The sequence below is a fragment of the Hesperophylax consimilis genome, chromosome 1 (assembly GCF_061612785.1).
Source record: "Hesperophylax consimilis isolate HC1 chromosome 1, BYU_Hcon_1.0, whole genome shotgun sequence".
NCBI classification, from domain to species: Eukaryota; Metazoa; Arthropoda; class Insecta; order Trichoptera; family Limnephilidae; genus Hesperophylax; species Hesperophylax consimilis.
Genome location: NC_142836.1, coordinates 48,289,611 through 48,314,537, shown reverse-complemented (window position 1 = coordinate 48,314,537; position 24,927 = coordinate 48,289,611). Strand labels below are relative to the sequence as shown.

The window sequence follows — 24,927 nt, the reverse complement described above, 5'->3', positions numbered from 1 at the left end:
ACAAATGGAAAAAAAAGTTACCTTGGGACTTATCGGTGTTGAAACTTGGTCCAAGGAAGTTAATTGACATAGCGTGTCGCTAGAGTTAAAGGTGCCGGGTTTTGACGAGGGTTGGTCTTCTATTGAAGGTTCAAAAGAGAAACTCATGGATGAAGATATTATAAACATGTCACTGGATTGACTTGTAGCAAACTTTAATCCCTCAGGCCTGCTGTTGCTATCGATGGGAGAACAATCTGTTACCCTTGAAAAGCTATCCGTTACGTGTGCGGAAGAAAAGTCACTAATCTTAGGATTTTTAAATGATCCATCTAATAAATAGCTTGAGGCATCGCTCGATCTCTGTGAATACTTGTATTGAGGAGAGAGATTGCATGTGCTGGTGACTGTGTTGTTGTTTTCTATCTTGTGTGATTCTGTGATATCACGGGAACTATCAATTAGATCAAGCATTGTGTCACTTACAGCTGTAAGAGAAGAATTCTTTTCCAGTGCGGGAGATTCTGGAAATGAAACAACTGGGTGCAAATGTAAACTGACTTCAGAAGCAGTCGGATTATTATGCAGAAGTCTTGAATTTTGATCTCTTTCTTGGTGTTCTGATGCATGACTTATCTCAGATTTATATAAATCCCCCCTATAGTCATAACTGTAAGAAGGTTTACTTGTTTCAATGTACTCTGAAATATTGTCATTTTTTGAAGCGGCTGAAGGACTTTTTTCATCCTTGAATGAAGTTTTTCTTTGCTTAACACCAAAACCTTTATTTTCCCATCCGAACATGTCAGTTTTATTTTCGTCGACAAGTTTAGATTTTGAAACTGATTCCGTAGCTTCAGTATAGAACAAAGCCTTTCTTTCAGTTGTTAGCGATCTTTCACTGAATATGCGAGATTCAAATGACTTTGGTCTTATCGGTGTGTACTTTTTATCAGTTGTATTTTGGAACTGGGCCATTTCGCCTCCTGACGCAACTGGCGATTGTAACGTTTGCTGTAACGGAGATTTAACGATTTCCAGGGCGAAGGAATCAGCGTGCGGCAATGGGTTAAAATTATTTGTTTTTAACAAGTGATCGTCAAGGCTGGCGGATCGGGGAGATGACAGATATTTGTGATTTCTGCTGTTGGGAAACTTAAATGTTTTTTCAATACAATCATTGATGTCTTCCAATGATTCTTCTTGCAAAGAATCTCTCATGCTACATTTATTCACTTGATTCACCAAAATGCGGTGCAGAATTTTTGAGTTTTCTTGAATAATTTTCAAGGCCCTTTCACTATTTCTTCTACCAGATTGTGATCTGATTGCCTCAATTTCATCGTCCAATACTGAAAACGATCGCTTGTGTTGATCTCGAGACAAATCTTCACTTTTGGTCTTCTCCAGTAACCCAAGCTTTACGTGTTCATTTTTCATGAGATTGGATTCGTTTGTATGTGCTGGTTCGATGGTTTCTTGCTTGGTGAGATATTTTATAGATTGGGGGCTATCTAAACTTGAAATACGCCTGTGGCGAGAGGTTTCAGGAGTATGAAATACAGGGGTACTGCTTTCAGGTTGACTGAGAGGTGATTTAGTTTTACCATATTTTGTGTTAATAAAGGTGTGTTTATTGAGTTCATCATATTTATTCACAGTGCTGTAAAACACATCGTCGCTTTCTTCATATGATGTGTGAACCCAGTCATTAGTTTTCTTTCTTTGCGAATGGTTACCGGGTTTAAAGTCTGAGTGACTTCTTTCTTTGGACATTTGTTCGGATTTGATAGCACAGTACATCTCATTTTTTTTCTTTTTAATTAGCTTATCGTCGTCTTCATCTGAGCTGAGATGAGATCCCGATTTTCTTGCACCGAAAAACTCTGGACTATGTTCGAAATATTTATCTATCCTGAGAACCAATGGTTTTTCATCTTCACTAAATTCACTCGGCACGTCAGAATCTCTACAAGGGCTTTTGTAACTTAGAAATGTGGCCTTGTCCTCTAGAAATCCAGGAGTCGACCTGGGTAAAGGGCTTATTGAACTCATGGAACTACTGATTGATCGATCACAACTTGTTGAATGATATTCGATTGAACTAATTGTTCTCACATTGTCATCCATATCGATATTTTTGGAAATGTTACTGATTTCTAACATTTCGTTTTCATCACTATGGAATCCGTCAACAGAACCTGTTACACTTTTCAAGGGTTGATAGATATCTGGTAAAGCAGCCTCTTGAACGTCTTTTGCGGGATCTGCTTTATGTGTGTAGTCGGCTCTTTTAAATTCATTTAAGTAGCTCCGCAATTGTTTGCCTCTATTAGAATCGAAAAAGTCGTCAAATTTATACTCCTTGTCATCGTAAGTTTCCACTGGCTTTTCGTTATTATTAATGATAGAATTGTCGTCTTTCTGGGAACTTATCTTTGTGATTTCTTCTCTATTTTCTCCATCTTCTGAAGTAAATTTATCATCAAATGTAGCATTATCGTTAACATTTACTGTATCTTCAGGAGCAGTAATTTCATTCTCGGCGTAATGTTCAACAGAATTCACACGATCTTCAAAAGAAATCTCACTGTGAGTGGAAGGTTTAACCTCAGAATTCACATGATCATCAAACGTACGTTTATCCTCAAAAGACACAAGATCCTCAAAAATAGGCTTTCGTTCAATAATAACAATATCAGTTATTTTATTCTCAGCGGTAATATTATCAGCAAATATTATTTTATCCTCAGCAGTAACTGACTCATCAAAAGTTACTCTATTTAGAAAATCATTATTTTCTTTAACAGTAAATGTCTCCTCTAAAGTATCTTTCCCTACAGCAGTCACTTTATCTTTAATAATAATTTTTTCATCAGGTATCACACAAATCAGACCTCTTTCGCATTCAATATTATTGGTTCTATCTAACAAGTCTTCGCATTCTTGCACATAAGTTCCAAACTCTGAAGTGCTAGCTTTATCCTCAGATTTGATCAATTGTTCAGTATCACTTCTACAGTCATCAGTCCCCTCTCTTTCAGCCCCGGAGTCGAAGGTTGTATCATCATCTCCAGCTGCATTATTATCACTGTTACTTTGAGCTTCTGAATCGAAATCGCTCATCCTGTTTGGCTCATCACATAAACTAGTGGATGTGCTAGATTCCGAACATTCGCTGTATGAAGATGATTCACTTTTTCTTCTGCTTCTCATTGATGTTTTCATTATTTCACTTAATTCTGTTTCCGATAACTGTTTGCCAGCCTCTTCTGGGTCTTCTTCATCGCCCTCTTCACTCAGGCTTGCTGTAGGTTTAACATCTTTCCATTTAATGGAATCTCTTCTACTTGTGACCTTTTTACTGTTTTCATCTTTCCAGTGTAGGGTTTCAGACTTAGGTTTGGTGGGGGTTTTGGCCGGGTTCTTTGGAGGTTTTGGAACTCTAGATGGTGGTACAGCTCCTTGAGGTGGACCAAGGCGGCGTCCCCTGTTACTAACGATGGCACGCTTGCCAAGTAACAAATGGTTCATTGATATAGGTCCAGGTGGGCTGGAAGCGCCAACTAAAATAGAAACGAAAATATTGAAGAGATTTAAAATAAGCGTAAGGAGTAGAGAAGTAATTTGAAGAAGTCGAGTCTCACCATGGGGTTGCCTCGCGCAGGCCGCTGCCAGAATAATGTGCGCCTGCCGTTGCCTCTCCCGCAATCTCTCGTACTGTTGCTTGAGTGCGGATATGTCCAGCGCGAGGCGCTCTCGGTCGGGGTGGCCGAACACTCCTGCCGCCATCAGCGCGCCGCGGCCTCTCCCACTACCGCCACCCTGGAAAATATTCCACTTTTCAAAATAACTAAATTAGTCAAAATTGATCGTCAATAATTATTAACAAGCTACGTGATAATACTAGTATACTTATGTGATATTACTAGTACACTTATGTGTGAGTATGTAAGTATTACCTGCAAGCCATAGGCAGTAGTTAAAGCTAGTTTGTCTCCATCATCGCTAGAGTCTGTTTCATCCTCAGAATAAAAAAGCCTGAGACCCTTCTTTGCCGCTGATTGAACCTACGGAAAAAACGACAAAATAGAACATTATTTAAATGAATGGGATACGAAAAATAAAATACGTTTGAAGGTCAATAAGTCGTCAAGCCAATTTTAAAGAGCAGCCTCGTTATTCATAAAGATTCATCGGAGATTGCTGGAGAGAACAGAAATACGAACATCGGATGAAGAAAGTTCAAGAGTAAGAAAAATATTCATATATGCCGTTGAAAAGCGCCTGATACGTACCTGGCGTACGAGGTCGTAATGCATAATATTAAAAATGCTAGGTTACCCCACGCATTTTGTTATTTTAATGCCATTATTCCCATTCGTTTTTTGAAAACTAATCCTATTTATTTGTTATTCATTAACGCCCTATCTGTCATTTACAAAGAAAACTGACAATTTATGTATTTAAGTGTAACAGGATACATGGATAATAGCACAACTTTATAAAAAAAATCAAATACTAATACTTATTAACATCAAATCCAAATAATAATACCTGATATTGTACATAAAGAAAAGTCTCAAATATAAAGAAAGTATGTACATTGGATATTCGTATATGAATACAATTATTCATATTTGTTGTAAACCAATAAAACTGAAAGTTGGAAAATAATTTTATCGTAAGATATATACTAATATTATAAAAGAAAAATTAAAAAGGAAAAAAAAATAGTTGTATGTATTGAAAAAAAAGATTCAATAAGTAATGGCAAAATACCAATGTTGTAATTAATAACGAATTTAAATAATAGAACCTCAAATGGTAAATAAATCAAAGTATAGTGAATAAATCAAATATGTTCATACATGCATACAGCCATTAATATGTGTGTAAAAACAAATAAAACTAAAAGGGAGTATGCGATGTACTTGTAGGGAAGGTATAGAGAATAGATTTAAAAAAAGGACCAGAAATGATTAAAGTTAATAACGAGCAAATAGGTCTGAAATTAGTTGCCTTTTGAAACCTACACAATTATTAACACCAAATACGAGAATATCAATAAGTTCACAGCGTTTGTTTGCAAGGTGATTGATGCATTCTTGGAATTGGTGAATACAAGTAAATAGAGTAGTTATAGTATTGAGGTTATTGTTACATTTAGGCTGGCCGCATACATACGTTTTCCGTATTCGATTTCCGAATTCGTTTTCCGTATTCGGACATCCGAATGCACGGAATCAGTAGAAAATACACGTTCGTTTTAGTTCCGAACGGAACAAATTCCTTACGCACGTTCCGAATGCGAGCCGGCGCGTTCGGAGAAACCGAATGGAAAAAACCTAATGACGTCATGTGGAACGCAGCTCTTTCATACACTTTGTTTGTGCCGACGCAAACGTTCGGAAAATTACGTTCAGTAATTCAGTGTTGCCAACGGATCTTGACCTAATATCGCCGTTTCTCATACATAAGGTAGCGTAAAGTAGCCGAATTTGCTGTTAGGTGGGACATGTTTAAAATTGATGTTTTTACGTGGAAATAAAAATTTCGGGGGGGGGGTGGTTAGAGAATTTCAAGAAAATATAAAATTTGTCATTGAAAATATAAAATAAATTTCATGGGGGGGGGGGGGGGGGGTGGCTAGAGAATTTCGGGACATGTTTAAAATTGATGTTTTTGAAGTAGCTTAATTGGCGACCAGTCGCAGTAGCCTGAATGGCGATATATCGCCCTTGTTGGCAACACTGGTTCTGACGTTTATACATTCCAAATGAAGAAAAACGAACGTTTGCGCTAGTCTCACGGAATTCCGAATACGGAAAACGAATTCGGAAATCGAATACGGAAAACGTATGTATGCGGCCAGCCTTAAAAGTGTCTGCCTCGAGATGTCTGGCAGGTACATTCATATAAATCAATGCCAATACTTGAGGGCCGTTAACTAGAGATTTAATAATCTATATTCTCGTACATAAAAATGTAAATGTTCGTTTGTTCAAAATCTTCCTCTTATATTCTTGACTGTTTTGTTATTCCTAATGTTTTATGTACACCCCAAATACATTTCTTGTTTTAATTACGAGTAGGTACCTTTATAATCTTAAAAAATATTATGTCTAAATTTCTAATTATGATAAATTCTTAAGTTTTTAAAGTGTAGTTTAAGAGTGTATAAAATATGCTTCAATATGTTATATTTTGTAAAAAAAAAAATAAAAAACATCTTAAATCTCTGAAAGTTCTTCATCGATTGCTTTGAAATTTTGACACAACGTTTAATTTGAATACCCTTGTGTTTTTATACACCTGTATTATATAGATGTCACCTGTGACAGCTAAAACAAAAAACTGCACCATCTGTTGGACGTAAAAGCACAACGCGCTATTGTTTCTCTCCACAGACAAATTGAACCACAGCAACGCGGCTAGTTTTGAATAAAAATAATATATCTGTTAAAACTCTGATAGTTTGAGAAGTCTGGTTTCGGTTTGCACATATGTTTTAATGAAATAATTATCATAATAAAGTAAATTAAAAAAAAACCTATTCTTTGGCCGCGACGCGTTGGGTTATATTGACTTAATTTACCCGATACTTTGATACCTGCTGACAGCCAGCCCTCACGCCAGAGATGTGCAAAATGGGTACCCAAAACCATTTGAAATGCAAAATGGAAATGGGTCAAAACTTTTCCATTTGAAAATGCAAAATGGTTTTTAGAAAAGCATTTCAAATGCAAAATGCAAAATGGTTTTTAGAAAAGCATTTCAAATGCAAAATGCAAAATACCTATTTTTAAAATGCATTGAAAATGCAAAATGGTTTCTCAGGTTAAACAATTAAAATAATTATAGAATTTTTAAACAATTTTGTTATTTAATAATGGACATCAATGTAGAACAAACATATTACATGATGGTAAATCCAAAAACACCACGACTACACATTATGAAACCACAAAAAATTTGCGCGGGACTAATGTTGCCAACGTAAAAACATTGAAACTCCTATCTAACATTTAATATTACAGCGTCATGGCCCCCAGTATTTGAATCAGTATTTTTTGTAATGGTATCACTCAATTGCCAGGGCTCCTACCAGGGAGCAACTTGACAAATGTCAATTATCTCTCATAGCGAGATTGAGGACCGACTGATATTTGGGGCTTATGAAAAAAGATGAGTGGAGATAGTAGGAAGAATGAAGCAAAAAAGCATTAAAAATTGAAAATGCATTGAGAAAAGCATTTGAAATGCAAAATGCAAAATGGTTTTTAGAAAAGCATTTAAAATGCAAAATGGAAAATACCGATTTTGCATTTTGTATTTCCATTTGAAATGGATTTATTTGAAATAAAGCACATCTCTGCCTCACGCACATTTAAAAGACACATCACCCTCACGCACGAGTGGAGTTGAGCCGCCAGGGCCAGGAGATGCTCTCCTTGTGTTATATTGACTTACTTTACTCGGTACTTTGATACCTGCTGACAGCGAGCCCTCACACACATTTAAAAGACAACCTCGAAGGGTTAAATCTAGTGATAACGTTTCAGAGTAAAATGAAATGAAAGTGATTTACAGTTTGCGCCCAAGGAGCGATGTTGTATCTGTGCTTGTCCCGGAGCCTGGGCAGCTCTGGCACTGGACCTAGTCGGGCCGCCGCGGCCAGAAGCTGCTCTCCTTTGCCCGGTGGCGCCTCCAGGGTTTCCCGCGCTAGCTCTCCCATCACGGAGTAGAACTCGTCCGCCGAGTCTACCTTCAGGATGCGACTGTGGCCAAAATAATTCTTAATTAATAAAAACGAAATTAATTACACGGATATTACGTAGGTAATCAAACGTACTAATTTCGGTTGTCCTGTGATGTTATTCCTGTATACTTAAAATCAAATATGTTTTGAATTTAAGTGCCATTTTCAATATTGGAGCAAATATTTTAGACAAGCGATAAAATAAGCTCCTAAACACAATTATTTTATTTTTATTATAAAAAAATATAATTTTATATTTGAAAAGTGTATTTCCTTTAGACAGATTTTTCTTGCATGTAGTCAATTCAGATAAACCAAATTTGATTAGAAAGATTAAGCTTGGAGAAGATATGACTTTGCATGCAGAAGACACTATATTAAAAACACTGCATATTGTATGATTTACAGTTGATTTTATCCTCCATTCTTCAGTATCTCTAATTTAAATATAATTATAGAAGAAAATTGACAACAAATTAAAAAACAATGAGTTTCAAAAATTCTAGAATCATAATATCGGGATGAATAAAGGCTTGGTGGCTTTGGCAGAACTGTATCCAAATCTGAAGAACCAGAAGTTTCCTTTGAAGTATTTACTCCGACAAATACATTTGGACATAAAATATAATTCAAATGATAGTAAATATAGCGCGGGACATTTATTTGACAAGCTGAATGTGTCGGCCATTTATTTATCAATGTTTGCTTCACACACCAGTTTTTGTGCATTCCTTAAAGGTCTGTAAAATGGATGAAACTCAAAAATTATTAGAGTTTTTCATCAACCGCGAAAAAGACATTGTTGATTAGATGATTTGCAAATTTAAAAAAAGCTTGCTAGAATTTGCAAATCATCCCACCGACGAACTTAAAAATGAGGTAGGTTCAACTAGTTCATTTATAAGCTATGTACCTAATTTATTGTAAATTATTAATCTACAAGTGAAGTAAATTATTTATCAACTAAATTAAACCAACAATCCTATAATTAATATGGTCATTGTTAAGCTATCCGAACTTCATTTACATAGGCCATATTCATAGTTTTTGGTACGTTTGACTAAATAAATGAACATTTTAGTGTTTCATGCAAAGTGAGTGGTATATTTCATATGCAAATTGTCTGTTTTTTTTTGCATTGAGTGCCTTGGCACGGGGCACTTAGGTCCCGAGCCCCTTGGCAGACGTCCAGCTGGAGCCCACGCCACTGGCCCGGGGAACCTATTCGAAGATCTAGGTCACATATTTATTGAGATACTAGCGCAGGCCCGTGAATCACGGTATATTATAATTGTTGGATTTGTGAAGCTGAAAGAATTTATTAAAATAAAACACTAATAACTTTGATCTTAACCAGTTTAATTTGTACCCTGATGCTTGTGTTAAGCGACATCGGTTGGTTGTAATAAATTAAATAAATTCGTGCCTATAAATAAAGTTATTACTGTTTCGTTTCATTAATAGGTATGTCAAAATGACCGCTTTTTACAACAGCAAAAACAATGGCAATTTTAGAGATGATCAGAAAATTACCTTTCGAATGAACACATTTTTTTAACATTAGCTCAGCTTACATTATCAGGAGGCCCCGAGGAAAATAATTTCCTTTAGGGCCTATAACATCTTTGAAAATGCTGTGTGGAGGGTTTTTGTAAAGGAAAGAGAAGAAGATCTGGGAAGGAAAAGGTACGAGGGGTGGGAAGAATCTGGGGGTCGGTGTGTCCAGAAGTGATAGACGTTTGAATTCATCTGTCCCACTACGGCGCAACGCGATGGGTCCGGGTATGGGTCTGGTATCTGGCAAGGCGATGGGTCCGGGTATGGGTCTGGTATCTGGCAAGGTGATGGGTCCATGATAGTCCTGCTCGATAGATAAAAAGATCTATATAAAAGATCCTCAACCAGTCTCTCCAAATCTGGCCTGCCACATAGTAGGTGGGCAGACGCATCCGCCGCCAAGACCTAGAAAATCCTCACCCGACCACCGAGCATGATCCCGTGCACCCCCGCTAATTCACCAAAAGTAGCGAACCACATGAGGTTACCTATGGCGGAGGTGTTGGTTATTCAATTAATGGTTCCAAACCCGCCTCCCAAATTGAAAACTGTTAACAAACTTGAAAAATTACGACGTTTATAAAAAATTCAAACATTTAATATATAGAATTATTAATTAATGAAATAATTTTGGTACCTATTTCAACGCTTGTCTGAATCGTTTCCACAATCTGTTCCCATTTGTAAAATCAAATCAAATCCCAGTTCTAGAGTTCATTGAGACAGAGGCACAACCGAAATTAGTGTTTTTAATAATAATATTACGATTAATAAAATAAATAAAGTGTTCTAAAATGTTGAATGTTTTACTCTTGAAGTGTGTCCCATATTGCCAGCGCAGTTGTGAGGAGTACTGCATCTCCCTCTAGGAAGGCCAGATCCCATACCCTCAGTACCGTATCGTGAGGGAGACAGTTGCAGAATAGTGTCAGGAACCACTGCATCGTGAACACATTCGTCAGGGGCGGCTCGTACACGCTTCCTGAAGATTAAACAGAATATATGAACATAATCTATAATATTATATAATGATTAAAAACACATTTACACGAGAGATACTCCCAATATCACCCTGGTGAAGGACCAACAATCAGAATCGAAATAGCTTTAATCTTATTTGGTGACTAGAACAATAACTCGGTATTCTCTATATAACCCAATGGGGGGATACCATATTCTCACTTGCTCACTTGAAACACCGAATGAAATGACCTATTTCACCTAGTTTACAAAATGTACCTACCGAAAAAAGAGTTATCTTTCTATTTCTCTTTCCCCATTCCTAAATTCCCCAACTTCATAAAATTCCTCAACGTAAAAGACAATTTCATAGCTAATGTGTAAAGAATGTTGAACGAATAGTACCTTCAGCCGCCCCCTTCTGCAGCTTGTCTAGATGAGCCGATAGTCTCGGTAGTCGCAGCCTGAGAAGATCCCTGAACACGGCCATGTCCACAGAAAGGCCGCGCAGGTTATTGGCGAAATAACCCTCCGGCAGCACGGCCTCGATCAAGTAGATCATCACCTGGACAGAACAACAACACGAGTCAGTGGTAACACACCTAATCCACTGGGGATGCTTGATTTTTAATGATTCGTCATTTTTAAATGATTTTTTGTAGTTATCGATATAAATGGAACTTTGATTCACCCCAGACGCAATCTGATTTTTTTGATAATGTAGTAGCGATGAGACCAAAATCACCGCAAGATTGACATTGAAATAGCATATGAATAAAAAACATTTAACAATTACGGAAAAAGAATAATCGAGAAAAATCAAAATGCTTATAAAGTTAACAAATGAAATAAATAACATTCACATGGCATTCAATTTATTTATTTATTTATTTATTTACGCCCTAATGGGCTTTTACAAAAGTAGTTAACAAGTAATACAGTTGTGTTACATAGTTTACAATAAATTATGATTTTTGATTAAATTAAGGTAAGTTCAAATGAATAGTGTGGATTACGGAAAGCTAAATATGTATTAAGGAACATATACATATAAAAACAAAAGTGTATTCACTACGGAGTTGTGAATTCATACATTTCAGTAAAATGATTAAAAAGATTTCGTTTTATAACTAATACGGAATCTTTAAGCATGTCTACAATATTCCCAAATTTATTGCCAAAATGATGTAGTCTATTTATAGGTGTATGAGCTTCATAGTTGGTTTTAAAATTGTCACAGAAAAATGTAGCACTTTGCCTCGTTTTTCTAGTCGGTACGTAAAATTTAATTTTGGCGAGAATTTCAGGGTTGTCAATGGAATTATTAATAATTTTATTTAAAAGTACAAGGTCAGTGATGATCCGCCTATCTGATAGCGTTATTAAGTTAAGTTGTTTCATCAAAAGAAAATAGTTAATATTTTGAATTGGAATATTCAGTTTAAAGTTAATTAATCTTAGAAATTTGTGCTGTACCCTTTCAATATTGTCAGAATGCGTTTTATACAATGGGGACCAAAAACCAAATTTGATATCATCTACGTGGTAACGTTCGATAAGGGGATGTTTTTTAGTGCGGGCCGAAAATTTTATGATTTACTTTAGTCGACTGAATCAAAATTTGGTTGAGTGAATGAATGATATTTCTGTTAAATTTTTTCAGTATATTCATAAATGAATAGTTTCGATAGTTATGTAGGTAGCTACTGATAGAAGAGTACCTATTTGTAAGTACAAATGAATTAATTCGCTTTGAATAATCGAACCGCATACCACCAGTAAATACTCGATTTTCGCCAGCGATTTTGGTAATTCATATTAAGAACATATATATACCTTCAAAGAGTCGCTCTCAGAACGATCCATCACCTCCAGGATTAGAGCCGCCAACATATTGAATCCTTGACAGTACCCAACTGCTTTGTTCCATCTATTATCAAAAAAGAAGATTGTTTAAGGTTTCACGGGTAGTTTTTTGGAAAACTTTAGTAGTGTTTTCAATGTTTGTCCCATTGTTTTCATACTTGTTGACTTTTCTATACTTGTCCCATTTTTTTCCATACTTGACCCATTGATTATACTTGTCTTGTTTTCGATGCTTGCCCCATTGTTACCAGACTTGTCTGCTTTTCGCGAATTGTTACGGAATTATTACGGAATGTTCTGTAGACAAAACTATTCAGAAAACTTTTTTTTGTTATTTGTTATTGGGGTGTTATGCCGTGTTGCGCTAACTCCTTCTTTAGCCAACGTTTCGGACAGCATTGCAGTGTCCATCATCAGGGCAGATGTGTTATTGTAATAACACATCTGCCCTGATGATGGACACTGCAATGCTGTCCGAAACGTTGGCTAAAGAAGGAGTTAGCGCAACACGGCATAACACCCCAAAAACAAATAACAAAAATACTTTTGGCCGTGAAAATCTTAAATCATATTTATTCAGAAAACAATTAATGAAAAAACAATAACATCTATTAACAAAAAACGTTGAAGGATGCGATACAGTATGCGGAAAGAAATGCAAGCAGAGACGAGTAGAGATGGAAGTAATATTTAAAAAACATAAAAAATAGGTTAATAATGAAAAAAATGGATTTGAGGACAAAAAACATTACAAAATTGAATATTTTTTAAAATTGAAAGGTGTAGAAAATATCTAGCATACATAAATGTGCTTATTTATTTACTTTTGTTTAATATTTAAAAATATAACCACTAAGATAAATCGTTTTTTCACGATTTTAGAGGAAACTTAGGCTATTATTTGTGAGTTAATGATAATTATTTAATAAAAAATTGTTTGCCCTACCTGTTATGTAAACAAAGTGAAATATAAAATTATAATGACAAGTTATAATAAAGGATTCTGATGGGCTTAAATTAAAATTACAAACGACTGATTTACAGAATTTACAAAAACTCGTCGTATGGAAATATAAATCGTCAACAATAAACGCTTTTTATTTTAATTTTATATTTCATTATATTTGCATTGTAGGGTGGGTTGTTTTAGTAGTTACCGTTTATTTTATATTTCATTATGTTGTATGGTGGGTTGTTTTAGTAATAACTGTTTATTTTATACTTCATTATATTTGCATTGTAGGGTGGGTTGTTTTAGCAGTTACCGTTTATTTTATATTTCATTATGTTGTATGGTGGGTTGTTTTAGTAATAACTGTTTATTTTATACTTCATTATATTTGCATTGTATGGTGGGTTGTTTTAGCAGTTACCGTTTATTTTATATTTCATTATGTTGTATGGTGGGTTGTTTTAGTAATAACTGTTTATTTTATACTTCATTATATTTGCATTGTAGGGTGGGTTGTTTTAGTAGTTACCGTTTATTTTATATTTCATTATGTTGTATGGTGGGTTGTTTTAGTAATAACTGTTTATTTTATACTTCATTATATTTGCATTGTAGGGTGGGTTGTTTTAGTAGTTACCGTTTATTTTATATTTCATTATGTTGTATGGTGGGTTGTTTAAGTAATAACTGTTTATTTTATACTTCATTATATTTGCATTGTAGGGTGGGTTGTTTTAGTAGTTAACGTTTATTTTATATTTCATTGTACTTACACAACAGGCAAACACTTTAACAAAAATCATTAACTCACAATACATTTTCAAAGTTGGAAATTGAGTTATTTAATGGCCTTTGTGTTATAATCTATTTAACAAATAAATGAAATAGCACAAACCTTTACATTTAGATAAAAAAATATTCAGTTTGGTTAAGTATTTTGGGCTCAAATCAAAATTTAAGTTTTGTATGAAAAATATCGCGCAGCCTCTTGAGAGGATACGGTCACACTAAGGCAAATATGGTAAAATTTTTTTATTTAAAATTTACCTATTAGTGTTATTCATTTTTGAAAGTAAAAAACTTCAAAATAAATTAAGGAATTAAATTTTTTTAATTTTGAAAAAGGTAATTTCCTTGAAAGGGCCAGATTGGACTTATATGAAAGGGCAACTCGATACGCGGGCATTTTTATTATTTCTGCTTATTATGTTAATTTATTGCTTAACATGGCCCATTTATAATATTTTTGAAACCTCCCCCTAAACTAAATTTAAATGGTTATTAAAAAATTAACATTGTTCCACAACATTGAAATAACTTTATAACTCCATCATCTATTAGGTTTTTATGATACTTTTTTATATCGAATATGGTACTTTCACCTACTTTCTATCCCATAATTATATAATAATATTGTATTCCAGCTTTGTAATTCCTTACTCACAAAAAAACTAAACTAAACATCATTTACATATTAAACGGTATCAATACATTTAAAATTGATACTATCAGTAAAGTATTAAAGGGAGATGGATTGAAGTCAACAAGTGCGTGAGGGTGTATGGAAGGCACTCACCTGGCATACGCAAGGAGCACCCTCTTAAGAACCGCCTGGTTCTCCCTTCCTTCCGAGCCGCAAAACAGGGAACATCCGGTGCGGTGAAGGTCCTAAAAAGACAGATTATTTACATACTTGGATTACCACATGCATTGATTTGCAGATCAAATATCAGTTTTTATTTTTTCCAGTAGCTCAACACAGAAGGCCTTGAAGAAATTAAAGGCAAGGAAAAAGGTATGATGGGCGAGTAGCAATCTGGCGAATCTGGTCAGTCGAGAGAATTCTTCCGGAGACGTCAAATGGTCTTCCTCAACCAGTCTCTCCCGATCCGGCACCCACGCAGTACTTGGGCAGACGCATCCGTCGCCAAGACCTAGAAAACCTCACCATCGAAAAATCTCTCACAAGTCACCAAACGCAGCGAACCACTTGGGGCGATCTATGGTGGAGGTGTTGGTTAAACAATAAATGGATCCCGGGACAGCGGTACCATTTGGTATCGGTACCTCAAATAATTAAAATTCTAAAACATAGTTCGTAGGTACGATTGAAATATTCCTTTAGATTATTCGCAGCACTAACGAATAAATCGCACCTTTTACATCTTTTAGAAGACACATCGCGCGCACATCGACTAGATGACGTATACTCGGTGTTGCTCATTTATATATAAACCGAAGAAATTCTCTAAATTATCGTGAAAACCCTATCAAAACCCGTTGCGTAGTTTAGAAGAACTAATCGCACAGATAGAGTAAGAAGAGATAAGTATAATCGTAGATTGTAAGAGAATATTCTCGTCACAAAATACCCCGTAAAATAATACAAACCAAAATCTGAAGATATTTATTCATAAACTTTATCGAACACAAATCTTATTTAGATAAAAAACTGATTTAAATAATAAAATATCCAAGTGAAACATTTATTCAACGCAATTAACTCCGATACTATTCAACGGGCGAATATACCCGCGTACTTTTGACAGGCTCTACCCATACACATAATAAACATATTTCTACAATATTATAAAACAGCCCCAACTGCTCCCAACCGTCTGAGCCAGTGGGACTATGGCATCCCCAATTGGGGTATGTTGTGAGGCTGAAGGTAGTTGGAAGGGGAAAAAGATGGGGAGGAGGAAGGTGGGAAAGTATCTGGCTATTCAGATCTTTGTCACCAAACACGGCCAAAGCCATTTTAGACCAGGGCGATACTGAGAGTAACTTCTACTCTGGAACGAACGAAATATATATATTTAATTAATCAAATAAAATGAATCGACTTTCGAATTCGTAGCCGAGGACAGTAACCACGCAACAACGGAGGCCGTCAATGTATTAATAAATTAATAAATGAAATATATCGTACAAATGAGTCTCCAGAATTGGAGAACATTACCAATGGACCGCTGATATATTTAAACTATTGAAAAGCCTAATATAAAGTGCTTCTATTGATAATACCTACGCAATCTAAAATCAAATAGGTTCCCTTTTTGAGAAGCTAGGAAAGCTTTTGTAAATAAGGCAGCATGTATAATAGCTAGCTTTCTTCGCTTCAGTGAGCTCATCGGCACTAATTGAAAGCTGGCACATTGGCAATTCGGTTGGTTGGAGAGCTCCAGTAATACGATTATTCGCTAGTTTGTACTGCGCACTCGGATTGGCTTCCCGGCTCTAATAATTACGGGATTGGATTCGAATGGGAACGGAAATTACTCTTCCAGGATTCACAAGTTCTCAGAACAGAGTGCAGTAATGAGAATAATTACGGTATTGATAGTAGCGATGGGTCATGACTCATTTTATTAAGAGCGAGAGCCAAGGTACCAGCTATATTTTTCGTACTGTTCAAAGAGTCGACTCAATTGAACGACGGCTCAATCAAACGGGAGCCATGAGCTCAAAGCGTATGAGCAATGAGAATAATGTGCTCGCCCAATAATGCCCGCCCGATAATACTCGCCCTATAAGGCTCGCCCGAATAGGCTCGCCCGATAATTCTCGCCCGATAAGGCTCCCCCGATAATGCTCGTCCGATAAGGCTCGCCCGATAATGCACGCCCGATAAGGCCCGCCCGATAATGCTAGCCCGATAAGGATCGCCCGATAATGTTTGCCCGATAAAATTCGCCCGAAAAGGGTCGCCCGATAAGGCTCGCCCGATAAGACTCGCACGATACGGTTCCCGGTTCCTCGCTTAAGCGTATGAACGATCGTATGACTCTTGGTACCGGTACGCCGCATAATACCGAGAGAAAAATAAGATGCTAGGTAATTAGTAGGTGTAGGCACATATTATGTACAAGTCCAGATGTCGGACGGCCAGACGCCGCACACGTTTCTGAGTATGTAATAACAATTAGTACTTGGGTAATTTTGGGGCGCTATTTTTCTAAAATAGCTCCCCGTAAAAAGATTTTTTGAATATTTATTTTTAAACTAAGCCCATACTAAGACCCTATTATTCGATCATGATTTAAGTTAAATTAGAGAAGAAAAAACTAACCTTAAAATATTCACGTCAATAACAATGGCCGCCAAATGAACAATTAATTTTAATTTTAACGAAATTACTATTCAAATGCACTATTTTCCATATCCGAAAACTGAAATACTTACTTCTCATTATTATCTAACTTCAAACAATGTATTTTTTAAGTGCGGTAGTATCCAAAAAAGTGAACAACTTTCTATATAATTTCTAAAAAATGTCATATTAAAAGTTGTACATTTTAATAAAGACAATCTCTTTGAATTTCGCTAAATTGTGATTAAAATTAAACGACGATGCAACAAAACTAAAATGGTGTGCAAATCGGAAATTAGTTAGATACGACCCTTCCTTTGGAAAAGTCGGTTTTGTAACACAAACCATCCGTCTATATGTAACGGCACAAAGTAGATAACATGCATATTTTATTACGTATTCGCCTTGTAATTTGGTGAACTGAGGAAGATAAGTGTAATAACTAAATACCTAGTGTGTTCAACATTACAAATTGGACAACATTTTCCTTCAAATCAAGTCCGAGCACGCCCACTGTTATTACGCTACTCACTGACTGAAGTGAAGAGTCAATATGGCGGCATAAAGTTCACAAGGAAGTTTTGCTATGCCATAAAAATGAATTTACCAAGAAAAATATTTGTATTGGTTGCAACTTACGTTACAAAACCGAACAAAAAATTCAAACTTTTTGTAGGACATGGTAAAAATCTTTGTATTTTTTAAAATTATGTATTAAACCGAATAACTCTAATTAAAATTATATATGTTATTATTTGCACTTTAAAAATGATAGTCTTTGATGCCTTTTAATAAAAAATTGGAAAATTGAAGGTCGCATTCAGCGTATTCAAATAAGGACACGTATTTTACTATGAACTAAAAAAACTATTTAAAAAATATATTAAATCTATAATTTAGTTAAATAAATTACCAAAAGATTATTTTCATAGATATCTCAGATAGTCCGAGATCCGTTTCTCTGTGCTAATACAAATGAAAATTGATCAGTAGGTAGTGACTGGTAACAAATGGAATGAATCTTAATGAGGGTTTCTCTCTCGCATCTTGGGATGCTGTTGAACCATCCTTTTTAAGGTTTTCCAGAATTTCAATACATGATCCAAAAAATTGCAATAATACGAAGTACGTTGTAAGCAAGATGCCAATTAAAAATCATTTTTAAACGTCTCTCTACTATTTCATCCACGTCTTTCGCAACAGAAAAAGCTTTCACAGCGACCGGTGTACCTTTTAAAGCTTAAGTTTTATGTGCAAAAAATATTCGAGTGTATTATTATAGCTATTAATTTCTATCAGTTATATTCTTTTTACAGTTTTCCAGGCAAAATCTTGAGAAATGGGAAACCCGTAAAAGAGTTTGTCGCTACAGATTGTAAGTGGAAGTTGCTCAAATTTATGTAAAGTCCTTATTTATTGATGCATCATTCTATGCGAGAATCGAGTATTTAGTACCTTGACGATCTGCACCCCCAGCTCCGTGTCATCAGGGTTGGTCCACTCGCTAAAGCAAGTCTTCTCGGCCTTGCTCCAGTCCACTCCCTTCACCTTCAGGTGCTGCTCGGCCAGTGTGAGCCACAACTGCAATTCACAAATACAGAACTTATTAGCAAATCTACTGTTTATTGGGTAAATGACGTTTTGTAAATCAAGCGTGACTTTCATGGTGCAATAACCAAACCTTGGAGGAATAAAAATGCCTTTTATATCCAACTTATTGAATAATCCTCCAATTGTAATACTTAAACATCAAAGATAATATTAACAAATGTCAAAGGAAATATGTGAAAAAGTAGTATCAGAAAGAGATACCACTGAGCTAATTCTACCATGTCAACTGAGGGTAAGAACTACCAACATTATATTCATTTTCTTCACGGACCGAAGTTGATATGGTCGCATCAGCTCAGTGGCAGAGCAAAGCCCCGGTAAGGCTGAGGTTCTGGCTTTAATTTCTATATTGCGACCGAATCTTTTCTAATTTTTTGGCTTAACATTTTTAGTTTGAGAGTTGTTAACATTGCTTACAATGACAAAACTTTTCTATTTTAAAACATCATCAAAAACTATTCTTATGTCTCGGTCCGAAAAAAAAAATAACAAAATCCCTTCACAGCTGAAGCTGTGTGATTTGTCATCCTTCGGTCCAAAAATAACAGAATGGTTATTAGATCAAGGAGAACTGATTCCGAAATATTACTAAAAATGTAATCTGATAAATATTTATCACGAACGCCGTTGTATCTTCGTTTTTACATACTTATTTTCTCTCAAATTTTAATTTTACCCAATTTTTGTATTTTCATATATTCGCCATCAGTTTATTACCTTCTCAATTTGCTTGTCAAATTATTCAACAAGAAAGTGTTACTTAATTATGTTATGTATTTGTGTACATGTATGATAATTTGAAACTTGTTAATTTGACTGTCCTAAAACGGGAAACTTTCCTAGTTGGGCAGTCAAAAGCTTCCTTCCATATAATGTAATGTATCTTTTCAAAATATAGAAATAACATAATTTGACTAATCTGCAACATTTTACATTCAGAAGGAAATTATATTTTAATAGATTAAAATTCTAGATAAGTAGAAACGATTTTTATGATACTATCATTTTATCAGCGATAGAACTTTAGGATATTTTAATGCGAGTTACGGTTATTGGATAAATCTGTAAACAGATCATAAAAGCAACGCAATATTTATTTGTAATAGTTGCTTGGTACACGATGGTTTGTAGTATTAATATTGGAAGATTAGAAATTTCAAAATCACTTGACTTTCAAAGGCATTCGTTAGCTAACAATTCACTTGAAAACCCTTTAGACAGCACATACGTTTGATAAAATACCGCACTTTTCCAGTATACTTAATCGATGATAAATAATTTTTTATTCCCCTGTACTTTTTAATGTGTCTGTATAGGATATACACAAATGGATGTTTCAAAATTTCAGAGCCTGAAAAAAAGACCGTAGTCAATGGATTCCCTTTCTTTGTAAGGTAAAAAAACCGTTTCCATATTCCCATTCTTATGATTGAATAGCCATAATCGTTTAATCACTAAATTGAACTCTTGCAAGTTTGAGAAAAATCTATTTTTAACGTAACTAGGTGATGAGGATCAGGGAATGTCCTTTCAAGCTTCTATTAACAGCACAAAGAATAATACGTTTTGAAGCCAAACAATAAGTGTTTGCTTGAAAAGGGTTTGAGAGAAAATGTCACTGTGCAGATTGGAAAAACTCGACCCGAGGGGGTGGAAGAATTTGATCGAGGGCGCTATTTCCAGTAATTTTTTTTAGAATCAGCATTTTATAGAAGCCTGTTTGGTATTATCCATTTTTAGATCAATAGCACTGATGGGCTTCATTAAATATTTGGTTTTTCTGTGGAAACCGCTTTTATTCATGAAACAATGGTAAAGAATCTATTTATGTTAGAAAAAGTAAACAAAAATATCTTACAAAATTATTTAGACCTTTGTAAACAATTGTTTTTTTTTGGTTTGTATTCGGATTTTTACAAGTTAACATTTTTTGTTTACTGTTGGTTTTTGTAAATAGAAAATTAATTAGATGTAATCTTAAAGAATTTTATCGAGACCAGAATATTTGTTGGGTTAGCTGTTATTCGATTTCTTTAAATATTTTGCGGCTACATTACATTTTAGAGAGGGAAATATCAATTATGTTCTTGAAATTGCGCGCCTTTAATTAACCACGGAAATACGGTTAAAAAGTTGTTTACTACAAAATCTATTCCTTAGGACATGCCGGGCCTAGTTAGAAAACTCCAGGACTCCATTAATGCGAAACTCCACTACGAGGTAGGGAAAATAAATATTAAAAGTAATTAATAACTCCCCGGTGTCTTATTAACTAACGCTAATTAAAATGAAATAAGAAGGCGTTTTTAGGCATTTTACGAAACAATTTTAACGTAAAAATTATCGTAATAATAAGAATTTAATGCTGATTTTACCTTCTGCAAAGACGTGTAACTTTATATGACTAAAAAATTTTAAAAACTAATCGGTGACATAATATTTTTCGTGTAAATTTACCCATTTGATGAAAAATCCTATTTAATCCCTTACACCATTACGTTGGTATCGGTAATAAATAATATTGAAGACGAGAAGGCAGATTGAAAACAATTTTTTTTTCGAAAATTACACGTTTAAAACCAAGACAAAATGCGTTGAAGTTGAATGAAGTTTTAACTGTGCGATAAGATTTGATTCGATAAGACATGTGGAACACCAAACCCTTTTCGACGGACTAGATGCGTGAAATCAAAAATGAACCTGAAAGTGTTTCAAACGCAAGCGATATTGCATACAGTTTTAAATCGCATATCAGAAAATTCCATCTAGGAAGAAATTCCAATGACCATGCCCGTGATTTAGATTTTTATAATATGAAGAAATTATAAGTATTGCACCTATTAAATTTTAATTTTCTGCCATAAAGTAAAAAACGATCATTTTTATTATTATTTTAATTTTAGGAAAACCACGGAGAGCAAATAGCACAGCACCAGAGCAATGTAAAAATGTCGAATGTAAAATGAATTCTCATTTTGAAGATTTTCTCTTTTCTAATATGAATTTTGAAAGCATTCGCGTTTTACGTTTAGTGAAAGAAAAGTTAAGCAAATGAAAGTATCTAACTCAGTAGTGGATCCTTTGTAAACCAAGGATCTCATTAATTTATGAATGATTTCGTTTCACAGAAAAACTTTCTCAAATTAAGCATCCCGTTCTCCGTAAAGGGGTAAATTAAGCATCCCGTTCTCCGTAAAGGGGTAAATTAAGCATCCCGTTCTCCGTAAAGGGGTAAATTAAGCATCCCGTTCTCCGTAAAGGGGTAAATTAAGCAAAGCCAAATAAAAATACCGCCCATCGGAATTTGATCCCCACTAATAAGTTTACAGGTAAAAAGATTTTGTTGAAGGAGACCAGCCTTGATTTATTTAGTGTATTTTTTACACCGTTTTTTTGTGTAGATTAATTTATTTTGTTAATTAATAATTAATTCGTGACATGGGTAGTAGGTACATGTTATAAATTGATTTATATGAATTAAAAAATGCAAAAAATACTTTACATACACCACTATTTAATCAAAATAATCCTCGGGTTTTAAAACCAATGGTTTCTTCGTCAGGATAAACATAAAATAATAATAACCAAGAAAAGACAATTCGGTACATATGGACAAAAAACGTTACAAGAAACGGCGATGAATTAGTTAATTATACATATTTTTATTTGAAATAAATAAAATTACTATAAAATAGGTAATTATTATATTTAATAAACAAAAACTTTTTATAAATTATACAGAGATGGCTGTTACCTAAGGTGTTATAATAATAAAAACAATATTCTGAATTTGCTAACCAACCGAATAAAGGGTTAACCATTTTACATATCAATACAATGGGCTCACAATTAAATAGCTTTGAAATTTTAAATAAGAAAAAGTGTTAACAGTCAAATAAATATTATTAATAACCACAATTTAAATTTAATATATTAACTTAAATTTATTTTCACAAATACCTTTGTTACATCTTATATCCTTGATTTAGTTGTGTTAATTTATTACGGTTTTGTGATGTAAACATAATAATTACCTATTTCACAATAATTTCATTTGTTTTTTATAACAAAAACTAATAACAATAATCAACGTTCATTTTAATATTTTTGTCTACAGTTACTTCTTTGTTGAACCACTCGAGTGATCGCTAAAATAACCAAAATATGTGTCCAGCGCTCCGCAATTTTAATCATCGGTTTGGAAATTTCCCGTCCTTGTTAAAAAAATCATTCCTCTGAATTTTAATATGAAGGCATATATACTGATTGTAGTGCTTTGTAGCAAATGAATTCACCTACATTTTGGGGTTTTTTCCATTTTTTTAGAATTCATAAAATTGTAAAAAAAATCATAAACATTATAAATACGTGAATTTTAAAATTGCTGTACTTTATTTGGGTCAACATTGAATATTTACTATTTCTGTATATTGTTTGTGGCCTACTTGATAAACACAGATGCAACTATAAGTATTTTAATTATTATTATATTATTGTAGAAAGCAATCACTTTGTGGTTTGACATATTTAATAAAATAAAACAATTATTTTGTTTAAAACCACGATTCTCTATTAATTTATTGGCTGACCGGTTTCGTTTGGCTCAAACATCATCAGGGTGCAAATCAGTATTAATTTTTATCCTGATGATGTTTGAGCTAAACGAAAACGGTCGGTCAATAAATTAATAAAAAATCGTGTTTTTTTTTAAACAAAATAATATTTTTATTTGACTTAATTTTTGATCTGTAAACAGTTATTCTAAAAGTTATACATGACAAAATATTTTATAGAATTTGTGTCAACTTGGGTTTGCGAATTGTAAAAATTGAATTTACCAAATTAGGATATTAAATATATTCACCACAAAAAATAGTATTTCTATAGAAACATACGTTCACTGTATACAATTTCAGTAAGAATAGTCTCGATTCTTGCTTTATTTATTTCAATAAAACTTTTTATACAGACATCTATTTACATGACATTAGACAATGAAAAATATTGAATAAAAACCACTTTACGTGAGTTAAAAACGTTAGATAGATAGGTAATTCAAATAGAATGCACTGGTGTGTAAATATGTGATAAAAATTGAATATAACAAACATTTGGATCATTTTGACAGCCCGGGTTCGAAAAAAACTTCAGATATAAATAAAAATATATGGATTCTAGAACAGTCTACTTCAGGATTTAAACGGCGGAATTAAGACATCTTTTTATAAATAGTAAAGCATTATTTCAGCTTTCTAATCACAACTATTCGCGGGAATGTTTGAAAAAAAAAATGTTTCAAGGTATGAAAAAAAATCACAGTGTATATTTAAATGCAACTAAAGCATTTGTCTAGAGATTTTTTGCTCTATTTCAAGTGAGTCGCGTTTTATTAAATATTTTAACCATTTTCGCTTAATTATTATCGTATTTTAATATAAGCGCGGTCCCTCTAACATTCGTATTTACATATCTCCCTACGGGGCCATGTTGAGGTTTTTATTTGTTTCCAATACGTGTCCACGGGAACAATTGTGAATAATCAATTTAAATTTAGCTTTCCTAACTATTAAGGAGGTGTTTGTTAAATAATATGAACCTTGAAGGTTGGTTAACTTGAACACACCTGGCCATGTAGCAAATAGTGTGCACTAATATGTGAAACAGCTTCTATATCAGAACCAATCATTAGGTAATTCACCTCTATATCCTCTACCCTCTAGCCTCCATGGTTCTACGCTCTACCCTCTACGCTCCACGTAGTGACGGTGTAGGCTGCCACTGTGAAAACGACGCGGTCAGGTATTTCCGCTTCCGGCTCGCAAAGGCGTCATTTATAGTGTCTAGGAGACAAGCCAGTAGCGAGACGCGAGGGGAGGCAGTCCTCTCCAGGAGACAAGCCAGTAGCGAGGGGTGGCAGTCCTCTCCAGGAGACAAGCCAGTAGCGAGGGGTGGCAGTCCTCTCCAGGAGATTATTTACAGTGCTCATTGGTTCTTTGTTAAGGCGAGAATTTAATGATTTCGGTTAAAATACTATACAACGATAGATATCCTATTCGTTTATATACGATATGGAAGTATGAGTTCTCAGAAGTGTCAACAGGCATCGACTAAGAAAGAGTAGCTAGCTATTGATGGATGTCCAGAATG

The 24,927-nt window shown here is 34.4% G+C and overlaps 1 protein-coding gene across 3 annotated transcripts in view; it reads right to left on the bottom strand.

Annotated features, from left to right (window-relative positions):
- LOC149427040 (uncharacterized) overlaps positions 1-24,927 on the bottom strand; it is a 66,907-nt gene that overhangs the window by 5,075 nt on the left and 36,905 nt on the right. The window contains exons 3-11 of one of the 3 annotated variants that reach the window (XM_089634725.1): positions 18,625-18,750; positions 14,653-14,744; positions 12,095-12,188; positions 10,664-10,823; positions 10,109-10,280; positions 7,571-7,760; positions 3,942-4,049; positions 3,627-3,819; positions 22-3,545 (exon numbers count right to left, since the gene is read on the bottom strand). In XM_089634725.1, the coding sequence (XP_089490851.1) occupies positions 22-3,545; positions 3,627-3,819; positions 3,942-4,049; positions 7,571-7,760; positions 10,109-10,280; positions 10,664-10,823; positions 12,095-12,188; positions 14,653-14,744; positions 18,625-18,750 (4,659 nt within the window). The remainder of the gene's footprint in view (positions 1-21; positions 3,546-3,626; positions 3,820-3,941; positions 4,050-7,570; positions 7,761-10,108; positions 10,281-10,663; positions 10,824-12,094; positions 12,189-14,652; positions 14,745-18,624; positions 18,751-24,927) is intronic. The other 2 variants (XM_089634741.1, XM_089634732.1) reach the window with 2 other exon arrangements.